This window comes from Oryctolagus cuniculus, chromosome X (genome assembly GCF_051225735.1).
Source record: "Oryctolagus cuniculus isolate XC-2025 breed Fujian yellow rabbit chromosome X, ASM5122573v1, whole genome shotgun sequence".
Classification (NCBI taxonomy): domain Eukaryota; kingdom Metazoa; phylum Chordata; class Mammalia; order Lagomorpha; family Leporidae; genus Oryctolagus; species Oryctolagus cuniculus.
Genome location: NC_142888.1, coordinates 22274253 through 22288834, shown reverse-complemented (window position 1 = coordinate 22288834; position 14582 = coordinate 22274253). Strand labels below are relative to the sequence as shown.

At 36.7% G+C, this 14582-nt stretch overlaps 1 protein-coding gene across 1 annotated transcript in view; it reads right to left on the bottom strand.

The window, feature by feature from the left end:
- The window catches only part of CFAP47 (cilia and flagella associated protein 47), a 375387-nt gene that overhangs the window by 236473 nt on the left and 124332 nt on the right, over positions 1-14582 (bottom strand). Inside the window, exons 30-32 of the mRNA XM_089324690.1 lie at positions 11242-11460; positions 5912-5993; positions 4286-4414 (exon numbers count right to left, since the gene is read on the bottom strand). Of these exons, the coding sequence (XP_089180816.1) occupies positions 4286-4414; positions 5912-5993; positions 11242-11460 (430 nt within the window). The remainder of the gene's footprint in view (positions 1-4285; positions 4415-5911; positions 5994-11241; positions 11461-14582) is intronic.

Here is a 14582-nt window from a genome sequence, read left to right as displayed (position 1 = left end):
AATTCATAAATCAGTGCTTGCGTACTTTATGTTAGAGCCTATTTGTTTTTATTTTTCAGACTATTTTTAAAGATTTGTTTTACTTATTTGAACATTAGAGTGACAGAGAGAGAGGGAGAAACACAGAGAAAGAGAACTTCCATCTGCTGGTTCACTCCCCAAATGGCCAGAATGCACAGGACTGCAAAGAGCATAATCCAGGAGCCAGGAGCTCTATCTGGGTCCCCCACATGCATGGCAGGGGCCCAAGTACTTGGGCCATCTTCTGCTGCTTTCCCAAGCATATTTACAGGGAAGTGGATTGGGACTCCAACTGGCACTCTGATATGGGATGCAGGCATCACAAGCAGCTACTTAACCCAGTGCACCACAACGCCTTCTTCTACAGACAATTTTAATAAATATTGGTGTCTAACTTTTTAACTCACAAAAATATAAGCAACACTAAAACTAAATACTGTAAGTGGCCATGTTAAAAAGAGCTATGAGGCTGGTGCTGCGGCTCACTAGGCTAATCCTCCGCCTTGCGGCGCTGGCACACCGGGTTCTAGTCCCGGTTGGGGTGCCAGATTCTGTCCTGGTTGCCCCTCTTCCAGGCCAGCTCTCTGCTGTGGCCCAGGAAGGCAGTGGAGGATGGCCCAGGTGCTTGGGCCCTGCACCCGCATGGGAGACCAGGAGGAAGCACCTGGCTCCTGGCTTCAGATCAGCGCAGCACGCTGGCCATAGCAGCTATTTGGGGGGTGAACCAACGGAAGGAAGACCTTTCTCTCTGTCTCTCTCTCTCTCTCTCTCTAACTCCGCCTGTCAAAAAAAAAAAAAAATAGCTATGAAAAGCAAGGGAGGTAAGAGTCATATGCTAAGATATTGAAAAAAATACTAAAAACTAAAAATTAATCCAAATGATGAACAACATTTGGAGAGGAAACACGTCTAGATTGCTCAATGAGTACTGCAGTCACCACTCTACTGGATACTTAGGTAATACAAATGCAATTGTGAATAATACCCCTATAGATTTGGCATCTTGCCTTCCTTTAGGAAAAAAATCCAATTTTGTCCTGTTATGAGAGATTTTGGACTAGTTTTATGAAAATACACTTAATCAGATAAACCACTACTCTTTGTTTGAAAAAATCAAAAGATTTGATAGAATAACACCACATTTATAAGAAGTTATGACAGACAATACACTGGGAATGAATGAATATATTTGTTAAACTTCATCATATTTATTTCTGATCTTCTTTTCCTTTTCTAGAATCTTCAGTGAAACCATGACATACATTTCCTTTAGACCATAGAGAATCTACCTTTGTATTCACATGGGAGTCCTTTTTGTATTTACATTTAGAACAGCTTCTGAGTTTGAGTCTTTCCGTTAGTGTTTTTACCTCTCTAATGCTTCAATGATCCATTATTTAACTGTTGATAGTTTTTGTGACTTGGGAACATAATGCATGAAAATAACTGTGATTAAACATACAAATTTGGGGCCGGTGCTGTGGCATAGTGGGTGAAGCTGCTGCCTGCAGTGCCAGCATCCCATATGGGCGCCGGTTTGACTCCCAGCTGCTCCACTTCCTATCCAGCTCTCTGCTGTGGCCTGGGAAGGCAGTAAAAGATGGCCCAGGTCCTTGGGCCCCTGTGCTCTTGTGGGAGACCTAGGGGAGGCTCCTGGCTCTTGGATTCAGATCAGCACAGCTCCGGCTGTTGCAGTCAATTGGGGAGTGAACCAGCTGATGGAAGACCTCTCTCTCTGCCTCTCCTTGTCTCTCTGTGTAACTCTGACTTTCAAATAAATAAATAAATCTTAAAAATCATACAAATTTAACAAGCAGAAATAACCACATGACACAAAGTGAAATTAAGTGAAAGAAGCTATATCCTGTTATCTAACTATTAGCCAAGAAGAATGGAGAAAATCATTCTTAGAGGGTACACATGAGTTCTAGGCTAGGAATGTTACAGTTACAACTTAAAGAGACTTATGCAAAAATTACAACTTTCTATTTCTAGCTTGGCTTGGGAAATGCATCTAAAGGACATTGCTTTCTTTCTTAAGTGTAATTGCCAATCCAATTCTGATTTAATACAGTGCCTAGAGCTACCTGTGATTTGGATACACTCCAAACTATATAAAATGCAGCTCTGCAACTGATCTAACTGGACAATCTTATCTATTCCTCTGGTTTTATCATTAAATCAGTGAAGAAGCCCAAATATGTGTTGTCACCCAGCTCTCTCTCCTAATGCGTTTATCAGCCTGGCAAGTGTGCAGGGTACCTTAAACACAACAGGAAAAAAAGTTAATCTATTTTGACTTCTTGCATTGTCCCACATTCTGCTCCCCCACCATAAATCCTGTTCTTTACCTGTGTCTTATATTTCAGTAATGGGGATCAAAGAAAATACAAAAAAGTACATATTCTTTAGTCTGGCTTATGCAGTGACAAGTATTCTCTCCTTGAACAAATTGTAGTCAGGCTCCTAAAATTTCTCCTAGGTCCCTCTGTGTACTCGCTTGTAAAATCCAGTTTTAGTTACAACTCTAAGTCAATTTATCAAGTACTCTCCACCATTAATATCTGATCACCTTTTATATTTATAAATATATATTTATATTTATCATTTATATTTATATTTATAAATATAATTTATATTTATATTTATCATCCAGATCCTGGATTGTTTTTAGCAAAATTTTTAACCAGAATTCCCCTTATTGCTAGAATCTCCTCTTAGTGATTTTCTATCCATTAACCCCAACCCTGCTGCTTGTCTAGGAATTTCCACTTGCCCATGCTGTATTTGGATTTGAGCCCAATCTCTCTCTCCCACTGCAAAATCCCATTACTGTGGTTTCTGTAAAAATTGTGATTGTCCTGAATAAAGTTTGTCTTACCATGCTTTAACAAGTATTACTGAACAAATTTTCTTGAACAAATATGAACCATCATCTAATTTCTTCCATCATTCCCTATTTCCAGTTATAGTATATTTGTTCATCAGAATATACCATGTTTTATCTCATCTTTAGAGTTTTCCATACTGAATGCTCTTTGTCTTGAAAAGTTTTGCTACCATACTACCCAGTAAAATCCACTTACCACCTCTTAACACATAAATTTTACTACCTCTCTCCAACTTATGCCCTGCCCTATCCTACCTAGTAAATTTGTAATCATTAATGAAAGTTCAGTTTAAATTGATATTATTTCTAGGAGCCTTTCTCAAGGATCTGAACAGTCTATATTCCTTTCTACATGCACTTATTTATAATTTTTGGGCTTACCTTGCCATAGTATTTACTTCCTCATTTTGAGGGTGTGAAGGCATAATTTATGGCTGTTAGTCTACCCATAAATGCAATTAAACATGAAGTAAATTGCAGAGTCTCATCAAAACCTGGTCTCACCTTTGGTTATATGAATCCCAGTGACTATCACTCCAGAATAACTTTATAGCAAGAGTTTAATGTGTATTAGAGGTAGAGACCATGATTTTCAACAGTATTCATTTTTTTCATTCTTCTTTTTAATGTTATAATATCCCTGTAATTATCCATTGTAGAAACTATTTCTCAACTTTTTCTGTTACCAGGTGTGACAAAGTGACTAAATTCTGCCAATGGAATATGAGATGAAAATGATACATTTTCCAAGATACATCCTTAAAAGCTATATTCTTGATCTCGACTACTCCTTCACCTGCTCCTATTTGTTCTAGGAAATGGAACTCACAGATGAAAGCCTAAAACTGAGGATGGAAGAGATATGCTACTATCTGAACCACTCCTTAACAGTTCAATGAGAAATTCTAAAAAAAAAATTCCCTTTTAAGCTACTGTGTTTTTAAATCTTTTATAGCAGCATTGCATATACACTAATACACCATTCATGTGAGCTAGACAAAATAACACAGGAAACAAGAGTGGAAACGTTCACATGGACATTGTAGTACAGTGGGTTATGCTGCCACTTGGATGAACTGCATCTCATATTGGAGTGCTGTATCAAGTCCCAGCTATTTTGCTTCTAATCCAGCTTCTTGCTCAAGCATCCTGAGAAGGCATAGATGATGGGTCAAGTGTTTTCATTCCTGCTTCCCAGAAGGGAGACACAAATGGAGCTCTTGGCTCCTGGTTTTGGCCTGGCCTAGCTATGAATATTATAGACTTCTGGGGAATGAACCAATAGATAGAAAAATCTCTATATATCTTTTCCCTCTCTTTCTGTCATTTTGACTCTCAAATATAATTTCTTTACAAAAAGAGTAGCAATATTACCTTGTATATTTGAAGGAATACATCTGTCCATGCACGTTTACTACATTCTTCAAACTTGCTCATGTCTATAATAACAGGACACTCCTCAGGTGTACAGGGATTTGTGGGCACGGTATTAGTAGTCGAGGACTTTAAGAAACAAAATATTACAAAAATAACTAAAATGCAAGGCAAATGTAAGTCCAAAATTTTGATTGTTTAGCATAGGAGGCTCTTTATTCCATCGCCCTCTCCCCCCAAAAAATCCACATTTCCTTTTTCATACATTCACCAAGAGTTATTATAACCCATATGCCAATGATAGAAACTACCAACAGAAGTAACTTTCTGGAGCACAAGTGCCTTATTTGTGTCATTAAATTATTCACTCAGTACATCTACGTATCAGCTCATTCTGTAGTAGAGCTGGCTGGGTGACTTGAAAAGGTCATATGAAACCTGAGTGCACGGAGAGCCCCAGCCTTTGGATTAGGCCACAGAAACTCAGCAGAGTGCCACAGAACAGGCACCTGGCTTTCCTACTCAAGTGATAGGGTGACTGCTGTGTCAGCACCACAAAACTATTGCCTAAAAGCCTTCAGGCTCTTTAAAAACAATTCTTCTTCTCTATAGATTTCCTCAAAACGCAGTGTATATTATGAGAAATTTATGTATTTATGCCTTAATTTTTCTCTATTCCCCTCTAAAACTGAGGAAGAAAAGTGGCAAGCAATGGCAAAATTGCATCAGTATTTTCTTTGCAACACATATATATTTTAAAAATTTATGATAAGAATAAAATTTACCAAAGCCCACACCATTCTTCAATTGTAGGTCTCCTCCAGAGAAGGAAATACTTACATATTTTAGAAAGCTATGCAATAATTTTTGCATAAGAACTCCAAAGGAATTTTTAAACAAATGCACAAAAGCACAGGGAAAAATCAAGCAATCAAAAATGGAATCTTCAGGCTGGCGCCGTGGCTCACTTGGTTAATCCTCCGCCTGCGGCGCCTGCATCCCATATGGGCACCAGGTTCTACTCCCGGTTGCTCCTCTTCCAGTCCATCTCTCTGCTGTGGCCCGGGAGTGCAGTGGAGGATGGCCCAAGTGCTTGGGCCCTGCACCCGCATGGAAGACCAGGAGGAAGCACCTAGCTCCTGGCTTCAGATCGGTGCAGCGCGCTGGCTGCAGCACACTGGCCGTAGCGGCCATTTGGGGGGTGAACAAACGGAAAAGGAAGACCTTTCTCTCTGTCTCTCTCTCTCACTGTCTATAACTCTACCTGTCAAATAAATAAATAAAAAGAAAATGAAAATTAAAAAAATAAAATGGAATCTTCTCACAGTAGAGTGAGTATAGATAATGGTAAAAATACCTATATTTCTCTTTAAAGAAACAAATTGAAAGCTAAGATTTTCAATGTTTTCACTATAAAAATGCCTAATGTTTGAAGAGATAAATATGCTTACCCTGATTGGATATTAAACAATGTATATACATGTAAACATCACATAATACACAATAGACATATACACTTTTTATGTCTGATATTTTTAAAAACAATAAAATTTAGCATTCTAACAAACATCGAACATTAAAAATGAATTAACTGTGTAGACTGCTTCTTGAATTATATTCTCTTACTTTTATTTTAATCCACCTCTTATAATCTTCTGGTTCAAGCAGAAATTCTGGCAGTATATGAGAAATACATCCTCCTTTGTCTCTAAAATTAAAAGAGAAAAAACTAAATTATGATAGCATAATACTCATTTACATTGATCTTCAATTAAGCTATCTTATTGAAGGGCTGGCATTGTGGGGTAGTGGGTAAAGCTGCTGCCTGAGACACTGGGATTTTGTCAGCTGCATAGCTTTAGAACATTGACTTTAAGAATTGAGCTGGTTAACACTTTTGCATACTATATTTCTTATTTGAATATTTTTTCCAAATTTACACTGTGTAGGTCAAAACAGAATTAGATGGAATGAGTTATTAAATCCTAAACCTCCAAAAATTATTTTTAAAATATTCCAACTGACTCTCTAAACATAAGTTTCTCAGTTATTACACAAACTAGATATTTCACTTGTACAAAATCCTCACTCAGTGTATTATCAAGCTTAAGTAGGGAAGCTAATATCATTTATGACTATTTTAAATTTTAATACATTTATTTCTGTGATAAAATATGCACATATATTGAATTAATGACCCAATTTTATTAACCATACTTCTACTTTCTAAATGTTAGGTAATTTTATCACGGTCAACATATCCTTACATTCATGTATTTGTTGATAAAGAGAAAATAAATCTGAATGGCTTGACTTTAATGCAAAAATCATTCTTCCATACCTACATCTTCACACCATAAAATGCCAAAACAGAAATGACCCATGTTAATGTCAACACTACTGGGAGCTGTGCCAACTAGAATGACAGAAAAATTACACAATGTCCACAAGCACCATAAGGTTTAATGATGCTGTCACAAATTTGTTTGATTTCAGTAATACATATACAATAAATATGTAATTAATTATTCAAACCTCCTTTCACTCAGTTAAAATTCTGTTAGATTTTAAGACCACAACTAACTTTCTCAAACAAATGCATTCACACTTTTGCCTTATTAAACTGGAGAGTGTGGCTTATTAAATCAATCATTAAAGACCACAGCAGAATGTGATAAAATTATAAGAAAATATACGCTCTTTATATTTCAAACATAATAATTTATTGCTGCCATGCTCTAACCAACTGAGCTAACTGGCCAGCTACTCAAACATAATAATTAAAAAAAGTTCTCACTCCATCTAATACATACAGGAGCATAGCTGAAAAATACTGGTTCTCTGACTTTTTTTATATCAACAAGACATTCATTTCTAATAGAAGAATGAATTTTTAAATATTCATTATAATGATAGTGGTATCACAAGAATTAGTTTTTCAGTATGTCACTAATGATTACCATATTGGGGTAACTTAAGGATATAGCATACTGAAGCATAAATCGTAATTCATTGTTTTAAATTAACAATAATAATCTACTATATGCCATGTAATGTGCATTATATTATTTGTAATGTTTTTATCAGCCAGGTAAATTTGGGAAGTATACTCAATTTTCCAGATATTGAACTTGAAGTTAACTAACTTGTACAAGGTCATAGAAATACAAAAGAGCTGGGACATACAGTTACTTGATTCAAAAGTCATACTCTTTTACTGCAGCCCAGTGTACCCATCTAGAATAACTTCTTAGACTGCTGTTTTTAAATAGTTTTATTCCTAGATGCAACTAAGTTCCCATGGTGGTAATGCACAAGAAAGAAGAGTGGGAAGTTTTTAAGGATAAAAGAAATGAAAAACACAGTGTGATTAAATTTACTTATAAAGGGATGTGAGTTGCTTTTTATGTATGCATTTATTTTCAGTAGAAATTTTAAAATATACATCTCAAAATAAGAGTTTTATATTCTTGTGATGTCTATATTTACAATGTAGGGAACAAGATGTTTATATTCTGCTTCTGTTGTAGTTTTACACTATGCAAATTGTAAATAAATAAAAGTTCTTTTAAATTAAAATTACACCACAACAGTGATTATTGTTTACAAATAGTGAAATTACATCAAAATATATCAGAGACCATAACAGGATATCACAGGCTGAATAACTTAAACAGAAATTTATTTCCTTGCAGATTACTACCTTCACACTGTGTTAGCATACAACATTTTCTCTGTACTCACAGAAAGAAAGAGAAATGGTGTGTGTGTGTGTGTGTGTGTGTGTGTGTGTGTGAGAGAGAGAGAGAGAGAGAGAGAGAGAATCAAATGGCTGCGACAGCTGGGGCAAGGAAATGCCAAAGCCAGGAACCCAGAACTCCATCTGGGTCTCCCATGTGGGTGGCAGGGGCCTAAGTACTTGGGCCATCTTCTGCTGTTCTCCCAGGTGCATTAGCAGGGAGCTGGATCGGAATCAGAGCAGGCAGGACTCAACCAGTACCACAATGTGGATGTCAGTGACACAGCTGGTGGCTTAACCCACTTTGTCACAACTTGGGTCTCTCTTCCTCTTCTTATAAAGACACCAGCTATATCATATTAGAATCCCATACTTATGATCTCATTTAACCTGCAAAGTCTCTGCAAAGGTTTTATCTCCAAATATAGTCACATTAGGGGTAAGGGTATCAGTATACAAATTTGGATTGGTGCACAATTCAGTCCTTAACAGCAACAAATAGCAAGAAACATTAAGGATATTATTTAAAAAGTCAGTAAGAAAAATTTTAAAAATATAACATCCAGTTCTATAATATTTTCATAATATAACATATATGGAACTTTTATGATCTGAAATTCACGTGTTGAAAATCCTAAATTGCAATATCTCAGAATGTGATTCTGAGTTAGGGTCTTTAAAGAGGCAACAAATGAAAATGAGGTCATTAGATTGGACCCTAATACAATTCGGTTGGTGTCTTCATAAGAAGGTGAAATCTGAACACACAGAAATACACCAGGGGCATATGTAGACAGAGGAAAGCCCATGGGATGATTCAGAACACAAGGTCATCTTCCAGTCAAGGAGAGTGACCTCAGAAGAAACCATCCCTCCAATATCTTGATCTTGGACTTCCCAGCCTTCAGAACTGTGAGAAAACAAATACCCCTTCTTTTATGCCAAGCAATCTGTCTTAGCAAACTATAAATATTTTAATTATTAAAGTTTTCTGTTTGTTGTCTTTTTACAGAGAGAAAAAGAGAGAGAGAGAGAAAGAGAGAGAGATCTACTATCAGTTAGTTCATTCCCCAAATGCCCACAATAGCCAGGGCTGGGCTAGGCCAAAGCCAGAAACCAGGAGCTTCCCCTGTGTCTCCCCTCTGTGGATGCACAGGCCCAAGTACCTGGGCCATCTCCTGCTGCCTTCCCAGGCAAATCAGCAGGGAGCCAGAAAGGAAGCAGAGCAGCTGGGACTTGAATCATGCCCACACAGGATGTCAGTGCCACAGTCAGTGGCCCAACCCTCTACAACACAGTGCCGGCCCTTAAAGTTTTTTTAATGAGTCATAATTTAGTGTTATAAATAAAGTTTAATGCTTAAAATTCATAGCACACACTCCATCTTTCACCAACTTGACCATTTATCATTGATTTACACATTCCCTCCTAGAATGCAAATCCTTCACTTGTTCTTCATTTCCTCCTAATTTTTATACTTAACATTGTTTTATTTCATATATATATATATATATATATACTCAAAAAGCAAAATTCTGTGAAATCAAATGTTAAGAAATAAGTATTTGATGGATATAGACCTCATTCTGTGCTATCAGTAACCCTGGATATTAGAATGTCACATAAATGAAATGTGGTTCCTGCTCACAAGATGCTTACTAATTTGTGGGGTTTACAGGTTCAAGGAGAAATCAGTGGAGTTTAAAATGATTTACATAATTCCATACAGTTGCAGTATATTCCTTAACTGACATAATCTTTCTCATTTTCCCACATAGTTGGAATATAGAAAGATAGAAAGAAAATACAAATTTGCATCTTCATTTATCTTTGTGTCTGCTTACTGGAATGATCTTTATATACTTCTGTTCTTTATGATAAACTCTCAAAGTTTGAGCACCTCACCTCCTCCAATGCAAGACAACATCAAAAAAGAGATAAATTGTCCAGTAAATATCCAACTTCAGGCTTCTAACTTTCATAATTACCTCCTAAAGTCACGTGTCTAATTTTGGCATTTTAATTTGTTATTATTTTATAAAGAATAGCCCACAAATTGTATAAAGCCTCTTAGAACCTGGATCAGCCAAGCATTTGGGCTTATATAAGACAGGAGAGATGGACACTTGTACCTGTACATGCAGGTCTCTGATGCTTTTCCAGGTCCTGCTCTCTTTGATGATGTCCCTTATCTGAAAATATGCTGCTGATATCCGAGATGGGGATCTTGTATCAATTCTCTTAGCGCCATCATGAAACATGAAGTCTCCTATAACTCAGCCACTTCTCAGTCTCCATATATTTATCATTCATATGGAGGCTTCAGGTCTAACCATTTACCATACTTTCTTCTCTTTAGTGGGATCTCTCTAACGTTCTAACATAGCAACCTCCCTGACAGACCCCTTGAATCTTTACTCAGTCTCCTTTTTGTAACTTAGAAACTTCTAGCTCCCTTCCAATCCACAGGAAACCAATATAGTTCTGCTATTACCATGATAGTGAGGGCCTAAGAAAAGAGAGAAAATATTTTGCCCAGGACCATGCACAAATTTTCATATATAATATTTCTATGGATTCCAAAATTCTAATTTGGAAATAAAGCATTGAATGTAAAGCATTCCTGATCTAAGGGTGCTCCTCTTGCCCTCCATTCCTACTCCTGCTAAGGCAAATAAGTTTCTCTGGCCACCTGAGGAGCATATTCTACACACAAAGAAGCAAAAATGAAAAGCACATTAATACACTTCGAGATAATTGCATCTTTTTACACAAATAATTACGTGTAATACGTGCGATTTCAGTGGCATAAGAGCATGGAAGACGGCGTAAGTACACTGCCTATAGCTCTGGGGAGTTTAGTGGGCAAGGATGCTGCAAGTGGAGGCAAAAGCAGCAGCATAAGTTCACTTCCATCTGTCACTGAATAATGCTTTTCTCTTTATGGCCATTTGCTGTTTAATCTTTGCAGAGGAACACAGACATTCTGATGCTAATTATTTTCCTATCATGTGTATCAAGACTTTATGCAGACTGAAAGTTCTCAATATGCATAACTTGAAATTGTACTAATAATATTATGATGAATAACTTTTAGTTTTTATCCTTTTTCCTTCAGTGGCTTCAGGAGAAATATTTGCCTGACACTGAGATTTTCAAAACGAGTTCATATCCAAGCCACAATTACGTGCTTAAATGGGCACATTCATGTTCTTACTTGAGCAAGTTGAGAAGTGAGGAATGTTGTAGATGAAGCTGAATCACCCTTCCAGTGATGTCGCTAGGTAAAGATTGATTTGAATTGACTTCAGGTGGCATTTGTCCACTCAGGTGAAGCATCACATCATAAATAGTCTTATTATATTTGGAAAAGTCATTTTGTCTGGTAAATTTTTTGGGTGATGAAGGTGAGTAATATTGTATTTTTTGCACATCCCTATGGGAAAAAGACATTATATTAAAACCAGTCTCAAAATGATAAGCTTCGAAAAAACAGTTCAATGAGTAAAAAAAATTACATTAAAATTAACTAAGTCAGAAATGTACATGATTCAGGTACCATGTGTTAGTCCATATTAGGTTTATAAATATTCTCAGATATTTCTAGTATCTCACTCAAACACCTATCATTATCTAGTGTCAGAATTTCTAAGTCTGAAGAATTGGATTGAGAATAGATTTGATTTGGAGAAAGGGAACAGAAAATGAATCTCAGGCCTGCAACCTACTAGTTGTGAGTATGGCAAATTATCTAAACTCATTGAGCTCCATTGTGTATGCCATAAATTGCAGATAATAACTATAGTTTCCAACATAGATTTCAAATACTCATCACACATCTATATACAAAAATAAAAGTTAAAAAAAATAAACCAAAAAAATTAATCATACATTGCTGATATCAGAAAAAAAAAAGTAAATTTAAATAGTTTCTCAACATTGTCATCTTAATGCTCAGAAGGACACATCCTGCATGTTGGCTTAATGGGCAGGAATCCTTATTTTAAAGGTGAAGTCCAGAGATGTATTTTTCTCATACCTTCCAGTTTTCTTAAAATAAGACACTAGGACCTTTAGTCCCATGGTCTATTGTACTAACTTGTTGTACATGTAATTTTTTGAATGGAGTAAATATTTCTATCTTTGCTGTCCAAAATTTATCAATTTTATCATGCTATACTAATTGTTTCTAAGTCATCAGAGTCATAAATTTATCACTAGCCTAGAATGACAAATAAAAATTATCCAAGAGGCCATTTATGTACAGCAGGTCTCCAGTTTTATGGATAGGAAGTCTGTCTTCATAATACAGGAGGCAGTACATAGTACTGAGTAAGGGTGAAGCTACCATTGATGAAAAGCTGGCTTTGCCACTTACTGCATGACCCTTTGGAAATTATTTGATCTTTCTGTTCCTCAGGTTCCTCACAAGTATGGTGTATAATAGAGCTAGTGTATCTTGAAATTACCAACAAGGAAGCAAATATTTTATGAGAAAAATTAATACTATCATGGGCTAAGATTAATGTACATGAAATGAAACAGTACGGAATAAACAAAAGACATGCAGAGATACCCAAATATTATAACTTATAGGCACACTTTTTATAAAAGGCTAAAACAACTGGCAAGATTTGATAACTTAAAACATACAGGATACACACAAAAAGTTCTGTTGGAAGCCGAAGCTTGAAGATAAACAGAATGGAGATGATGTCTGTAAGCACAGTTATCAAAACTAGTCTCACTATGCAGTTTCATCAAAGCTAATGCCGCTCCAGGTCACATTAGCAGAAGCACAAGAGAGGCAATTGCCTTCTTTTCTTTTTTTAATTATGAGAATAGATTCACTTACTGAGCAGGAATTTAAATAAGGTTGAGACTGACCAAAATCAAAGTTGCCATCCAAAGGAGCTTCTTTATCACAGTTGTCATCATACACTTATTTTTTTAGAATTTTAAAAAGATTTTAGTCAGTTTTTAACAATTTCAATATAGTTTGTAGATACAATTCTAAGAATATAATAGTATTTGCTTCCTCCCCCACTCCCCTTCCCTCTCCTTTTACCCTCCCTCCTGCTCCCTTTTAAGACATATTTTAAACTCACTATATGTACTACATTCAAGATTGAGAATTTTATCATTAAACTACAAATACAAAATTTAACTAAATGAAAATTTAAAAATAAAAATGCAATAAATAAAATCAAAAAGAGTTTAACAGCAGAGTAAATCAAGTGAAGAGAGAATTAATGAACTGAAACACAGATCATAGGAAAATATCCATATAGCAACATAAAGAGGCTAAAGGATGGAAAATAGAAAAAAAAGAGGAAAAATCAGAAAAAATGGGCTAGTCACATAACTCGTGGGAGTATTGGCTAAGAAATCTCCATATCTAATAAAAAATCAAACTACAGATGAAAGAACCACTATGAGTTTTAATAAAAATCACAACAAAAAAACTTTTCTGGACATATCGTAGTGAAGCTGTTGAAAGAGAAGTTCTTAAAAGTACTTTTAAAAAGGGGCCAGCACTGTAGCATAGTGGATAAAGCCACTGCCTGCAGTACCAGCATCCCATATTCGAGTGGCTGCTCCACTTCCAATCCAGCTCTCTGCTGTGGCCTGGGAAAGCAGTAGAAGATGGCTCGAGTCCCTGGGCCCCTGCACCCGCATGGGAGACCTGGAAGAAGCTCCTGGCTCCTGGCTTCGGATGGGCACAGCTCCAGCTGTCGCAGCCATTTGGGAAGTGAACCAGTGGATGGAAGACCTCTCTTTCTTTCTTGCTCTCTCTCTCTCTCTCCCCGCCTCTGCGTAACTCTGCCTTTCAAATAAATAAATAAGTCTTTTTTTTTAAAAAAAGTACTTCAAAAAAGATAATCTCCCCAAAACAGTCACACTTAAAATTTCAAATTATTTCTTGAAAGAAATAAAAAATAAATATGCCATATCTTCAAAATTCTGAAAGAAAGTAACTATTAACCTGAATCCTGTTTTTAAAAAACAAGCACAACTAGAATAAGTGTGTAAAATACACATACTTTTCAGAAATAAAACACAGAAATTTGTTACCCAACCATGATTTAAAAGTCTAGGCCGTCGCTCCCTCACGCCAGTGCCGCCTCTCACTCGCCGAGCTCCAGCCGGAGGAGAAGCAGGGTAAGGAAGGAGAAGGCTTGTACACAGCAGACTGCCTGCAAACCGACTAGTGGTAAAGCACCCCGGAAGCAACTGGCTACAAAAGCTGCTCGCAAGAGTGCGCCCTCTACTGGTGGTGTGAAGACTCTTCCTCGTCACAGGCCTGGAACTGTGGCACTCTGAAATTAGATGTTCTCAGAAGTCTACTGAGCCTCTGATTTGCAAACTCCCCTTCCAGCATCTGGTGCAAGCAATTGCTCAGGACTTCAAAACAGATCCCAGACCCCAGCTATTGGTGCTTTGCAGGAGGCAAGGGAGGTCTATCTGGTTGGCCTTTTTTTCTTTCTTTCTTTCTTTCTTTTTTTTTTTTTTTTGACAGGCAGAGTTAGACAGTGAGAGAGAGAGAGAGAGAGAGAG